This window comes from Mirounga angustirostris, unplaced genomic scaffold (assembly GCF_029215605.1).
Source record: "Mirounga angustirostris isolate CCGP_5_RB_7025 unplaced genomic scaffold, mMirAng1.0.hap1 SCAF_2, whole genome shotgun sequence".
Classification (NCBI taxonomy): domain Eukaryota; kingdom Metazoa; phylum Chordata; class Mammalia; order Carnivora; family Phocidae; genus Mirounga; species Mirounga angustirostris.
This window is the reverse complement of record NW_026991710.1, coordinates 71195163-71208927: the sequence shown is the minus strand read 5'-3', so window position 1 is coordinate 71208927 and position 13765 is coordinate 71195163. Positions and strand designations below refer to the sequence as shown.

Genomic DNA, 13765 nt, shown 5'->3' with positions numbered 1-13765 from the left:
GAGTCCCTGGATCGAGTCCCGGCATCGGGCTCCCTGCTCGGCGGGGAGCCTGCTTCTCCCTCTGCCCCTCCCCCCGCTTGTGCTTTTTCTCTCTCTCAAATGAATAAAATCTTAAAAAAAAAAAGGGTTAAACTGATAAGTTTACTGAGCTGGAGTAGCCGAGTCTACTGCAGCTCCCTTTAGAGAAGTTCTGCTGTGTGATACTAAATCCAATGTTAGTTCTGTGAAGCCTCATGAATGGAAATATTGACCATTCAAGTCACTCTTTTATCCTCCATCCTTAAAATTCTGTGATCTTCTTTAAACAAAGATCATTCTGATCTTTACTGACCTAACCCCAGAAACCTCCCAGAACCCATACAGAACACGGCAAAGTAACAAAATAGTAAAACCTATGAGACATGTATTTATTTAACACATTTCCTACCCTATGTACCTACCACGCTGTGCTTAGCACTTAAATACAAAGCTACTAACTCTTAAGAAATACACAATTCCATATCATATACAATAAACACTACAAAGTCATTGCCTCATAATGATAGCCATCAGTTTTGTTCGAGGCCAATGTTAAGGTGTTGTTGTTGATTTCATAAAAGGAACTACAGATTATAATATGAGCAAAAATAAGATGCCATGATTCCACTTTAAGGTGGCAAAGACCCTAGATTGCACACCTTATGAAATCGGCCTTGTGGAAGATGCTGTGTGTTGCTTACGCATTAGCCATCTCCCATTTTCTCCTTGCACTAGAACCCTTAGGGTTGCTGGGCCCCTCCCCAGTCCCAGGAGATGACACTTGACTATGCCAAACCGATATTTCCTATTTCACTTACTCAGGCACAGCAGTGACTGGTCTATGGTAGGCACGTACCCCAGGCCTGGCCAATGAGACAAAGGAGGATGTACGCAAGGGGGTTCCTAGGCAAGGTTTTCCCCCATTTTTGAAAGGTGACACAAAAGAAAACTCCCCTTCCCATCTGCCTTTGAATACAGCTGTGTGAGAATGTGATGCCTGGAACTGTGGCAGTCACCTGGTGACCGTGAAGGGACAAGCCCAAGGAAGGACAATAGACTGAAGATGGCAGAACAGAAAGATGGCAAGCACCTGTGTGCCCGATGGTGTCCTTGTGCTGATTTAACCAATCCTAGAACTCTCTATAAAGAGATCTTAAGTTTTACTCATTGTTCCTGCAGAAATGTAGCTTAGTATTCTGTTACTTACAGCTGAAAGCATCCTAGCCATACACACAGGCCCATTTAAAAAAAAAAAACAAAAAACAGGATCAGACAGGTTCAGACTCCAAAGTGATTTCTTCTTAGGCAACTGCAGAATGTAGAAAGGAAAACCACTTACCTTCTTTCAGGTCATTTAGATCCCTGCTCAAAGATTCACCCCCATCAAAGCTAACAAGAAGCCTAAAGTAATCACACACAGAATTCAGGTGGGCTCAGCATAAATTGATTGTGCCCTATTTTCTGGACATGTGGCAAGATCAAATCACCTGGCTAACTGTTGCCAAACCACTTCCAGTCCTCTAGGAGCATCACACAGTAGCCCCTGGCATACTATAACGTCCACAGTGGCCTAATTCACGTCATTTCCCTTTGCAATTTTGGACCAGAATGCTGGAGGCAATGTTAACATGGCATAAAGAGAACATATATGTACGCATGTCCTTATGTGGATAACCCATTTTTACAGAGTGCCAATATATATGCAAGGTATTTTTCTTGGGACCAATAAGGTAAAAGACCCCAAAAAGTTTAAAATAAAGACTATCCAGGGCGCCTGGGTTGCTCAGTTGGTTAAGCGACTGCCTTCGGCTGAGGTCATGATCCCAGAGTCCCAGGATGGAGTCCCACATTGGGCTCCCTTCTCAGCAGGGAGTCTGCTTCTCCCTCGAACCCTACCCCCTCTTATGCTCTCTCTCTCAAAGAAATAAAAAATCTTAAAAAATAAAATAAAATAAAGACTATCCTTTAGGGGGGGAAGAATGAAGGGGGGGAAATCAGAGGGGGAGACAAACCATGAGAGACGATGGACTCTGAAAAACAAACTGAGGGTTCTCGGTGGGGGGGGTTGCGAGGATGGGTTAGCCTAGTGAGGGGTATTAAAGAGGGCACGTTCTGCATGGAGCACTGGGTGTTATGCACAAACAATGAATCATGGAACACTACATCAAAAACTAATGATGTAATGTACGGTGATTAACATAACAATAACAAATTAATTTTAAAAATTAAAAAAAAGACTATCCTTTAAAACTCAAAATATAAAAATTAGCATAATGTGTGTAGCTTCTCTTAATGACCCTAGCTTATAGCATCTCCCTCCCCTGTAGGCACAGACCATTCATCAAATCCTATAGTGTTAAGGGAACTTAAAAAATGATCAAAGTACTTATTTTTATGTATATATATGTGTAATGAATTTATTAATTTAATATGCTAGAACAGTAAGATCAAAAAAATTGTAATGGAAGATGTTACCACACACTACTACTGGGAGCACCTAATTGAGTCCTTACTTTGGGCCAGGCATTATTACAAACACCTGAGATAAACTTATTAAATCCTCACAAAATCCTAATATGTAGATATTATTACCCATGTTTTACAACTAAGAAAACCGGGACACAGAGACGTTAAGCAACTTTTCCAGAATCACACAACCAGTGAGTGGCAAAGCCAGGATTACAATACAGGCAGTCTGGCTCCAGAGTCCATGCTCTTATTCATTATACTGCCTCCATGATTAGCTAATGCTCCAAATTAAAATCACTCACAATAACAATTCCAACTGCTATGAGTCATTTAATAATTGTAATAGAAATGCAATACATGTCTTAAAATGAGTAAAAAACTAATCCAAAATCTGCAAGGACAGGAGACAGTTTCTCTGCTGGAGAGTTACCAAAGATTTCAACATTACATGCTATGAAAGGGTATTTACTCAGATTCCGGTCTTTACTCAGATTCCTGAAGAACTGTAAAATGTCAGCTGAATAGACATATACCATCCAGACTGATAAATTTCCTGAAAACATTCTACCTATCCTAGATCCATCAAGATCACAGATCACCAAAGGTATACCAGAGATCATCAAAATGACAAGACTGTTACTGCAACACAAAAATTCAGAAGTAAAGGGTGGACTTACCCACTAACGTCATGGAAAATCCCTGGAGAATGACACCATTTCCAAGGCTGCCCCTTCTCCGACTGCTAGATTTCACTCCTCCCACAAAGCTCACAAACCTAAGATAAACTTGAACTTTATATGTGTGTGGTTGTAAAAGATGGCATCTGTGAGAAATCTGAATGTAGCACTGTTGGTGACCTGATTTAGACCTGACTCCTCACTACAACTCTTATTTTGACACACTTAGGACCCTGATCACTTGCTTGGCACATGGTGAACTGGATTACGTAATCTTTACAGAAACAACAGGAACACATCTTACATTCCCACCTAGCCTGTAAACTCCCAAAGGGTAGGATCTGCACTAAATGCATTGTGTTCTGACAGTAACTGCTACAAATGAGGAACCTAGTAGTCTAGTCACTCAGTAAACACCTGCTGAATCAATGACTGAATGACAGGAAGTAAATAATTCAAGGAAATAAAGGAAGAAAGAACAAGAGGCAAACTGCATGGCAAAATAAAATATATCAGCCTGAGATGTGAATTATCATGTGTGTTTTTCCCCCAGATTAGCTGGCAGTCACCTGATAGTTTTAAAGATGAAAAGGGAACGGACTGTTTCTCCATACGTTTAATCAAAACACCTTAAGTATATCCGGCATTTAACCAGAAAATTAAAGAATACAAGCTTCTTGGTGGCCAAGTTTATATCCTTTTGTTTCTTTTGTAAGGAATGAGTGGAGACTAAAAGTAAACAAGAAAAACAGTTTAAGAATAAAATTCTATTGTGCCCTTCCAAGCAGGCTGCAGTTAAAAAGATGTCCATCAACAAAATTCTACGATTACTAAAACCAAACTGTCAGCACCCAAGCAAAACAAACTCAACTCCCTTTCCTGTTCTCCTTTACATATACCTGGGATGGTAATACTGACCTACTTTATAGAACTGTCATGAGGATTAATCAGCTTAAAAATGTCACGCACGTCCAGAGGAAGAGAGATTATAATACCTATAGTTAACCACTTCTACAATTAACAAATGAACTCGGTCTCGTGTATCACAATGCAAACCACTGTTAGTTACTTAAAAATAACACTGCAAATTTTTAAGTCACAAAGAGGGGCTCCTGGGTGGCTCAGTTGGTTAAGCATCTGCCCTCAGCTCAGGTCATGATCCCAGCGTCCTGGGATGGAGCCCCCCATCAGCCTCCTTGCTCAGTGAGGAGCCTGCTTCTCCCTCTGCCTGCCCCTCCCCCTGCTTGTGCTCTCTTGAGTGCTCTCTCTGTCAAATAATAAAATTTTTTAAATCTTTAAAAAAATTAAAGAAATAAAGAATATGCTCATTAATAAGTACATATTTTCTAAAACTTTCAAGTATCTATAAAGAAAATAGGCTGAGTACAGACAGGAAAAAGTAACTTTTGATGACCCACCCCAGAAAATAAAATTATTAAATGACACTGCTCCTGAGCTCCAGGCGTCTGAACTAGAAAGCTGTCCACGCAGCTAAATAGAAGTCACCACATCCCATAGGGTTTGATTACTCCCACCGTCGTCATCATCATCAGAAAGGGTTGTGCAGCCTCCTGGACCACCTGCCACCCCTAATGAGGAAGGGATGGGGCTTCTAACAGTGCAATATTGAGATCTGAACATTTCCTGTGGCACCTTCTGCCTTTTATATCAGGGTTATGCCCATAGAAACATGCACTTCAGTAATAGGAAGTCATTACAGGATGTCTTCCATTTCCTTTCAGCTCAGCTAGTTTGCTTTCGGCAAAAGCTGATTAACATGAGAGAGTTACCTCGTCCTTCAGAGGCCCGAAAGGAACTTGGTAAGCTAGTTGAAAGTGTTACTTCTACCAGGGTTAGCAGGACCACAGCTCTGGGAATTGACGCTTTTGAGATATTCCGCTTTATAAACCCCATTTATCAAACAGCGGGAGAGCTGTTACATATGGTGATGGGCATTATGGAAATGCTTAGGTTGAATACAAAATGTGAATGTGAATTGGATTAAATTACCTGCAAGAAAGAGAGAAACTAACTCGGGAGGAAGTAAAAGGAACCAATCATAGATATGAATCAAACAGGGTTGCACAGAAATGTTAGAGTCTGCTTTAAATGGTTACCCTTGAGGTTTCCTATGAAAAGGTTTCCCGGAATGTCAATGCAGATTTTTAAAAATTTAACATAGTTGGGGCACCTGGGTGGCTCAGTCGTTAAGCGTCTGCCTTCAGCTCAGGTCATGATCCCAGGGTCCTGGGATCGAGTCCCATGTCGGGCTCCCTGCTCAGCGGGGAAGCCTGCTTCTCCCTCTCCCACTCCCCCTGCTTGTGTTCCTGCTCTCGCTATCTCTCTGTCAAATAAATAAATAAAATCTTAAAAAAAAAAAAAAACTTTAAAAAAATTAAAAAAATAAAAATAAAAATTTAACATAGTGAAGTTAGATTAAATAATTGCACCTACCACAGCTCTTTGTCTACTCAAAATAGAAAGGTCAGAAGAGGTTTACATAAATTCAGACATCCCTAATAACACAAGGATTAGCTGGTGCTAAAATCCCAATATGAAGAATCAGAGTATGCATGGGGAGAGGAGACCTGTGGGTTTGGCTGAAGAATACAGTGCTGACAATGTGGCTGGGTGGGAATAAGAGAAGCAGAGTAAACTAAGGTAAAATCCTTGAATTTTTTGGGCGCCTGGGTGGCTCAGTTGGTTAAGCGACTGCCTTCGGCTCAGGTCATGATCCTGGAGTCCCTGGATCGAGTCCCGCATCGGCCTCCCTGCTCAGCAGGGAGTCTGCTTCTCCCTCTGACCCTCCCCTCTCTCATGTGCTCTCTCTCAAATAAATAAATAAAATCTTTAAAAAAAAAAAAAAAAATCCTTGAATTTTTTTTTCTATGGGCAACCAGTTTCTTAGTTTAACAAAATATTTCAAAGATGTGCTTAATGTTCAGTTACAGTTTAGTCACTTTACTTATTTAAAAAATCATAATTTGGGAAAAAACTCATGTTTTGCTTGCTTTATTAAAAAAGAAAAAAAATTTTTAATTTAAAAATTTAAAAAGGATGGGAGGACACCTGGGTGGCTCAGTTGGTTAAGCGACTGCCCAGGTCGTGATCCTGGAGTCCCAGGATGGAGCCCTGCATCGGGCTCCCTGCTCGGCGGGGAGTCTGCTTCTCCTTCTCACCCTCCTCCCTCTTGTGCTGTCTCTCATTCTCTCTCTCTCAAATAAATAAATAAAATCTTAAAAAAATAATAAAAAATAAAATTCTTTAAAAAAAAAAGAAGGGGAGGCACACAAGTCTTCCTATAATGTAGTTCTGTAACTCTATGTCTTCAGAAATTATGAGATGAATTCATGGGCAAAAACATGCGGAAATTAGTTTAATAATCCTACAATTTTTTCACCACTGAAACTATCCCTGATTTTTGGAGAGGTAAGGTTGATAATCACAATGTGATGGGGAGAATGAAGGAGAGAAAAGTCATATGGGAGACGAATATACAAAACAGTTATAATCCAACTGTTTTTTGTTTGATTTTTTAAAGCTGGACATTGAGTTTAGATGGGACTTTGATATTCTGCCCATAAAAAATGCTTCTGGGAATCACAGGGCTCTTTGCCTTTGGCCAAAGCACAAATGAAGGAGTCACAGAGATACACAATCTAGAACCCCAGGCTGCCCAACACACTGGGAAAATATCGGACCTTCATTAGCAAGAGTTTCAGTATTTGATGTGTCCATGAAATGCCCTCTCTCCATCACACACAGAGACACACACGAAGCTGGTCACATAAGAGCAGTACTAAGCAGTAAGAGAAATGCACAGTAGCCGCAAGAACAGCAAAAGCAATAGGTAACTATTAGATGCTCTCAAGGAGAAAAAAAGAAACCCTTTAAAATCATTGTGGAGTGCTTTATACCACTGCTATGTCACAGGTATAGGATTCCTCCTAAAAAAAATGAATTTGTGTCCCTTGCAACCATGCCAATTAGAGACAATGTGTATAAACTGATCAACTGGCAGGACAGGCTCAAGGTGCATGTTCTGACAGAAGAGTCTCATCCCATCATCCCAGTGCATGCCCTACCCCATCTTCCTCCACCTTTCCTTCCCCTCACTCTTTAATCCTTCACACTACAAAGTCCTCTGGTCTGGGCAATGGTGTGGACTTGAAATCACAAACCCGCCCACTGCCCCCAGAAGCATCCTGAGAAAGTGCTCTTCTATCAAGTTCCCTCCCCAAACAGCACAGGGGTTACTTAGGGCCAGCACAGGCTACCTGAAACAAGGTCTGTCTGTCACTGACTTCCCCACCTCTGCCTAGCAGCTCTCCAGGTCACAGTCCTCAAAAAACACATGAAGAAAACAAGCTCATTCTCTTTTTCCCAGTCATTAAAAATAAACCCAAATGGTCCCCAATTCAGAACACACCTACCAATGAAAAAAGTTAAAAGAGAGGGAGGTGCCCACCCACATAATCTTTCCATTCAAAGAGGCACTATTTCACAGCTGCTATGGAGTTTATAATTAACAGACAAGCTTAACCAACAGAAGTTTCTGGAATCTACTGTAATTTACACTAGGGCCTTGCTTATTACAAATTTAGATTACAAGCATGGGCTGGATTCTGTGGCTGAATCCAAAAGCCTTCCTGATGCACCTCTAGGTCAAGTCTCTTGCAGTCACTCAGCCTTGCCTACAGGGAGCGGCTGCAGGCTGAGGCGTTGGCCTGACCCAGTGTGCAGGCTGAAGCAGTGACTACTCCTGCTCACTCACTCCCAGAGCCCACAGACCACCCACCACTAGCTCCGTGGAGCTGTCAGGAGATTCCACTGGAACAATGTCACATTGCACTGAGGTGCATTCACCATGGGGCCTCCCACAGGTCTTTGCGATGGTGGGACTGCAAGCATTTTGTTTCCTTTCTCACCTGCCACCCCAGGTTGAATCCTCTCACCCCAGGTTCTAAGACAAAGGTGGGTGGGGGGGCGGGCAGGCTGCCACAGAGGGCAGAGTCACAGAGCAGACAGACAGGAGGACGGGAGCAGGCAGCCTTCACAGGCCACAGGTAGCTTTGCTGAGTCGTCTTTACCATTTGAATCTACTGCATCAAGAGCTACACTACCACAGGAAGTCTCCTTTTACAGGAAAGGGAACGGAGCTCAGAAATACAGAGACGGGTAACGCCTACACCTGGTTTGTCTGACTCCAGAGTTCACCCTAACTGTATTGTCTCTGCAGTCCTGGAAAGATCTCCTCCTGGTCCCCAAAATCCTCCCTTCAAAGGCTGGCCAGGGTAAGGACAAATCCTTCAAGGATCATTGGTATGAAGAGGGCCTTAAATGTCTCTAAGTCCTGGCTGAACGTACACATTCCCATAGGAAGGAGCAAGCTGTTGGTCTGGGACTTGCCATTAATCTCTCTCTAGGCATTAGTGTTAGATACTGGCTCTCACTTGAGGAAACAGAGCAAGAACAGGAGTCTCATGTAAGATACAGGTGAGCTTTAATAGAAGGAAGGGAAAGACGACCTTGGTTTTTACTCTTTTCCAAAAAGAAAACCATTTTCGAAATCAAAAACGTTCCTGCATGTTACACTTTTAGGTCGACTGGTAACACACATAATGGGTGGGGTTTACCAACTCAATTGTGAATTGGTAGCACATTTACTGAAACTTTAATGAACAACAGAATCTACTAACATTTGAAAACCTGTAGGATCAGGTGCATTGTACATATAAAGGTGTACAAACATACGGCTCATGCTACAGACTCCTTCCTTGAAATCCCAAGAGTCCAGGGCCCACACGTTAGGAAAGCCCTGACACAACACTGGGATTTGCTCCAGGTGAGCAGGCCTGATGGGATGTCGTAGGGAGGGCTCCAATGAGGGAACCCGGGGCAAACAAATCATACTTCACATACTTCACAATTTTGCTTAAGACCAGCCCCATGGCCCTTTATCCAATGGTCAAATTATTAATTTATAAATTCATACTGACATTTGGGCAGGTGAACTAGGGAACACAGCCATTTGCTTTGGGAGGGAATAAATACGAGAAAGGAGGGAGACAATGTGTCATGGTAAAAATTTAGCTCATCCTGATGCCAAACTGACCTTCCTAGATAAACACGGAAGAGTAAAATAATCTAGAAAAAAAACTGAAAAAATTTAGCTCATCCTGATGCCAAACTGACCCTCCTAGATAAACACGGAAGAGTAAAATAATCTAGAAAAAAAACTGAAAAAATTTAGCTCATCCTGATGCCAAACTGACCCTCCTAGATAAACACGGAAGAGTAAAATAATCTAGAAAAAAAAACAGCAAGGCTGTTCTTTAATGAAGCTTCCATATCTTCACTTCATTTGGATTGAATAAAAGATAATAAGTAGCAAGCAAAATGACACCTGCCCATGTTAGTGTGACAAACACAACATGGTCACAACTGAAGACCCTACCTTATCATTTGTCACCAAAAGGAGACCCATTTAAACATCATCACTACTACTTCCAAAATCCAAGACTGAGAAAGTACCTCATAGATTCATTCATGCTACATATATACTCAAGGTCAAACTCACACAGAAAAAGTGGGAAGAAAATAAATTGAAATCAACGGACTTTAAATATGTACAGCCCCTTTCACCCCCCATCACCAGTCTTGCCACACTATTCAACATTCCCTGAACAAGGACTGCACCTTGACAGCCATGCCTTTAAAACAAACCAAACCAAACCAAACCACAGGGTACACTCACGTGTGTGCAATAAGCCACATGCATACACACACACAGACACACACTTGCCGAAGTCCTACTATGCTTCTTACTTGACCCCCAAAGGCAGAACGGATCCCGCTCCCCAGCTTCCTCCAGCATATTCTTCAACTTACTTCACACATCCTTCCCCGGGGGATCCCTGGAGCCACATCATCACTGACTCCCATTCAACTATCTCTTCACACGAGCACAGTGCTTAGCCCAAAATGCTAAACAAAAGCATGTGGCCAAAACTGATGAATGAACACGCAATTAGGAGGAAAAATGAGGTGAAAATGCTTCTGATATTGACTGTGTGAGGGTTACAAATCACAAATGATCATAATGTCTTAGCATTCAATTACCAGAGAAAAATCTCTCTAACTCTGAACTCGTCAACCTCCCCCCGCACCCCGGCCAGTGATATTACATATGTTATCTAATAAGACGAAGAAGGAAAAGTCTGGTTTTCTGACAAAAAGATCTGAATTGAACACAAAAGTTCCAAACAGTAAGGGATCCCTGCACCAGATCAGAGCCTCTCGAAAGATAAACACTCAGTGAGGTAATCTTCAACCCGCTCTCCCCCTTCCCTCAGCCTTTCTCACCAATCATGGAGGTGAACTAGGTGTGCTCACCTGGCTTATTTCCTTCCCTCTCGTGGCCCAGCTGCCCCTTGGTATTCAAACCGCAGGTGTAAACTTCCCCATCCTCCAGCAGGAACACGGAGTGGTTTCCTCCACAGGCCACCTCCTTGACGCTTCTATCAGATATGAATCCACACACCTGTGGCTCAGCCACAATCCCTTGCAGGTTGGTGCTGATCCCAGGTTGGCCCAGAGACCAATATCCCCAACATAACATTGTTCTGATCCTTCAGGGAGTCATGGAGCCTAGAAGAGAGTTCTGTAAAAAAAGGTTAAAAAAAGAGGTCAGAGAAAATAACTTTTAAGTAATAAATATAATCCATTTTAAAAAGAACACTCCCCTTAATATTCTCCAGATACCTTGCATCTCAAAATAATACATATTAATATCGTTGAAAATATTTATAGTAATGATGCTATTTTTGTGTTTCAGTAGGAGTTTAAAAAAACATTTCTAAACAAATTTTGTTTGTATAAATGAATAGTGAACGCAAACAGAATGTGACTTTTAGATCGCTGATAAGGAACTCCGAGCACAGGAGACTCGCTAAAACAATCTTTGCAAACCATTATGGCAATAACAGTCTGGAAATTACCCTCCTAATTTCATCTTGTCCTTTCTCTTTGCCCCTTTTGAGTTTTTTGCTTATTTCATGTTATAAAATTTTTTGAACTAATTAACTCCTTTAGGTAACCTACTGTTAGCTTGGACAGTAGTAATTCACCACTTGAAACAAAACATAATAATAATAATAATAATAATAATAATAAAATGAAAAAAAGAAAAATGGGGAAAAATGTTATCTTCCCTGCCATTTCTTCTTACACATCCTTCTGGCTCAGAATCAAGCTTCACTTCCTACCTAAAAGCCCCTAGGGATCATTCCAGCCACAGTCAGCCTGCATCCCTCTGATACATCTACTGTAGTGTCTTGATTGGAGACCTTCTCTGTGGTTTGTTGTGGGGTTTTTTTTGCTTTTTTTTTTTTTAAACTTAACTCCTCAGCCAGAGCCTAACTCCCTTAAATAGGGAACACAGTATAACATACCTCTCTTATTTAGCAGCTACTCAATCAACTTTTGACTGATCCTTGCTGACTCCAACCCAAAGTTTCACCACCTTTTAGAAATTTATGCTTCCCTTTCATACAAACAAAAACAAAATCTCATCGTGTTCTACCAGTTCACACTCACTAGGATGGCTATAATCAAAAACGACAGATAATAACAAATGTTGGTGAGGATGTGGAGAAACTGGAGCCTTCTACATTCCTGGGGGGAACATAAAAATGTGCAGGTCCTTTGGAAAAATATTCTGGCACTTCATCAAAAGGCTAAAAATATAGCTACCATATGATCTGGCAATTTCACCCTGAGGTATATATATATCCAAGAGATTTGCAAATATATGTCCACACAAAACCATGTACACAAGCTCCTGGGTGGCTCAGCCGGTAAAGCGTCTGACTTTGGCTCAGGTCATGACCTCAGGTTCTTGAGATGGAGCCTCGTGTCAGGCTCCCTGCTCAGCAAGGAGTCTGCTTGTCCCTCTGCCCCTCCCCACGCCTCATACTCATGTGCATGCAAGCTCTTTCTTGCTCTCTCTCAAATCTTAAAATAAAAACACACACAAAAAAACTTGTACACAAATGTTCATAGCAGCATTACTCATAATACCAAAATGCAGAAATAAACCCAAATACCTATCAATTGATGAATGGATAAACAAAATGGGGTACTTCCACACCACAGATTATTTCACTACCTATGGTAATGTTATCTGACTTATTCTTTGAACTCTTAAGGCTTTCAGGAAAGGCATAGAAACCCAAAATAAAATATAAAACTGAATCTCAAGATGCTTACTTAACCAAAAAGTTCTGTTTCTTCCCAAGATTTGTATTCCTTGTCTAGACTCTAGAACTAAAAGGACATTAAGCTTAGCTGTTATTCTTTAATTACAAAGGGAGTCAAGATAAAACACAAACTGGGGCAGGGGGTAAGATATACATTTTAAAAGACCAGAAAAATCACATAATCTTTTCATAATTTAACTTTCCCAACTAACTTCTTTCATCATTTTTAATGTTTCGTGAATTCGTCTTATCTCACCTACCAATAATTACATAAGCAACATCATAGAGCTTACTATGCAACAGTCACTGTGTTAATAAGCATTTTACATCATTATTTCATCTTCACAACAACCTTGTGCCATAAATACTATTTTTAGCTTCATTTTCTGATAAAGCAAGCCTCAGAGAGACTGAGAAGCATGCCCAAGGTCACACAGCTTGAAGGCATGAGAAGCAGGCTACGAATCTAGGCCTGATACCAATGTCCACAGTCTTATCCACTGGGCTACACTGCCTCCCAAGCAGGTCACCTACAGGAGCAAGAACACAAAAATTACTTGCAGAATGACTAACTGTAGTCAGGATACAATACAGTATGCCCTGCAAAGCTGAAAATAAAGTTGCCCTCTGAGAGTGAAACTAGTCAGAATTAAGAGATAATGGCTGAGATTAGGCAGCTGTAGCATTAAGCCATCCCCTTAACCAGCCAAGTACAAACAGTGCATCTAAAAATATGACATCGGGGCGCCTGGGTGGCTCAGTTGGTTAAGCGACTGCCTTCGGCTCAGGTCATGATCCTGGAGTCCCGGGATTGAGTCCCGCATCGGGCTCCCTGCTCGGCAGGGAGTCTGCTTCTCCCTCTGGCCCTCCCCCCTCTCATGTGCTCTCTCTCATTCTCTCTCTCTCAAATAAATAAATAAAATCTTTAAAAAAATAAATAAATAAATAAATAAAAATATGACATCAAGAAGCTACAATTGTATGTCTGCAAAAAGATCTATAAACAATGCTCACAGCAGCTTTATTCATACTAAACAAAAATGGCAACAACCCAAATGTCCATCAACAGGAAGCTGGATAAACAGACTGCAGTATATTCATACAAGGAACCCCCTGTATGTTCCTTGTATGAATATACAGGGGGAGGGGACATGGCTGAAACCCACTTAACGTAAAAGCAAGCGGCAACTCAATGTGACGCAATCCTTCCGAATGATAAAGGTTAGTTTAAAAAAAATTCCTCAAGGGTGTTATCAACTGCTTTTTTTAAATCCATGTCCCAAAGTCCCTCTTCATCTAGTAACAAATTCGCTGCTCTCTTGTACAAGGGTAAGCATGACC

General features: G+C 41.3%; 1 protein-coding gene across 9 annotated transcripts in view; it reads right to left on the bottom strand.

Moving 5' to 3' along the window:
- The window catches only part of HERC3 (HECT and RLD domain containing E3 ubiquitin protein ligase 3), a 128711-nt gene that overhangs the window by 104881 nt on the left and 10065 nt on the right, over positions 1–13765 (bottom strand). For 8 of the 9 annotated variants that reach the window (XR_010409467.1, XM_064584788.1, XM_064584792.1 and 5 more), the window contains exon 3: positions 10560–10827. Coding sequence is in view for 8 of the 9 variants with exons in the window: in XM_064584788.1 (XP_064440858.1) it covers positions 10560–10785 (226 nt within the window). In the remaining variant the exon portion in view is untranslated. Of the gene's footprint in view, positions 1–3164; positions 3502–10559; positions 10828–13765 lie in introns of those variants that run through there. The other variant, XM_064584793.1, reaches the window with a different exon arrangement.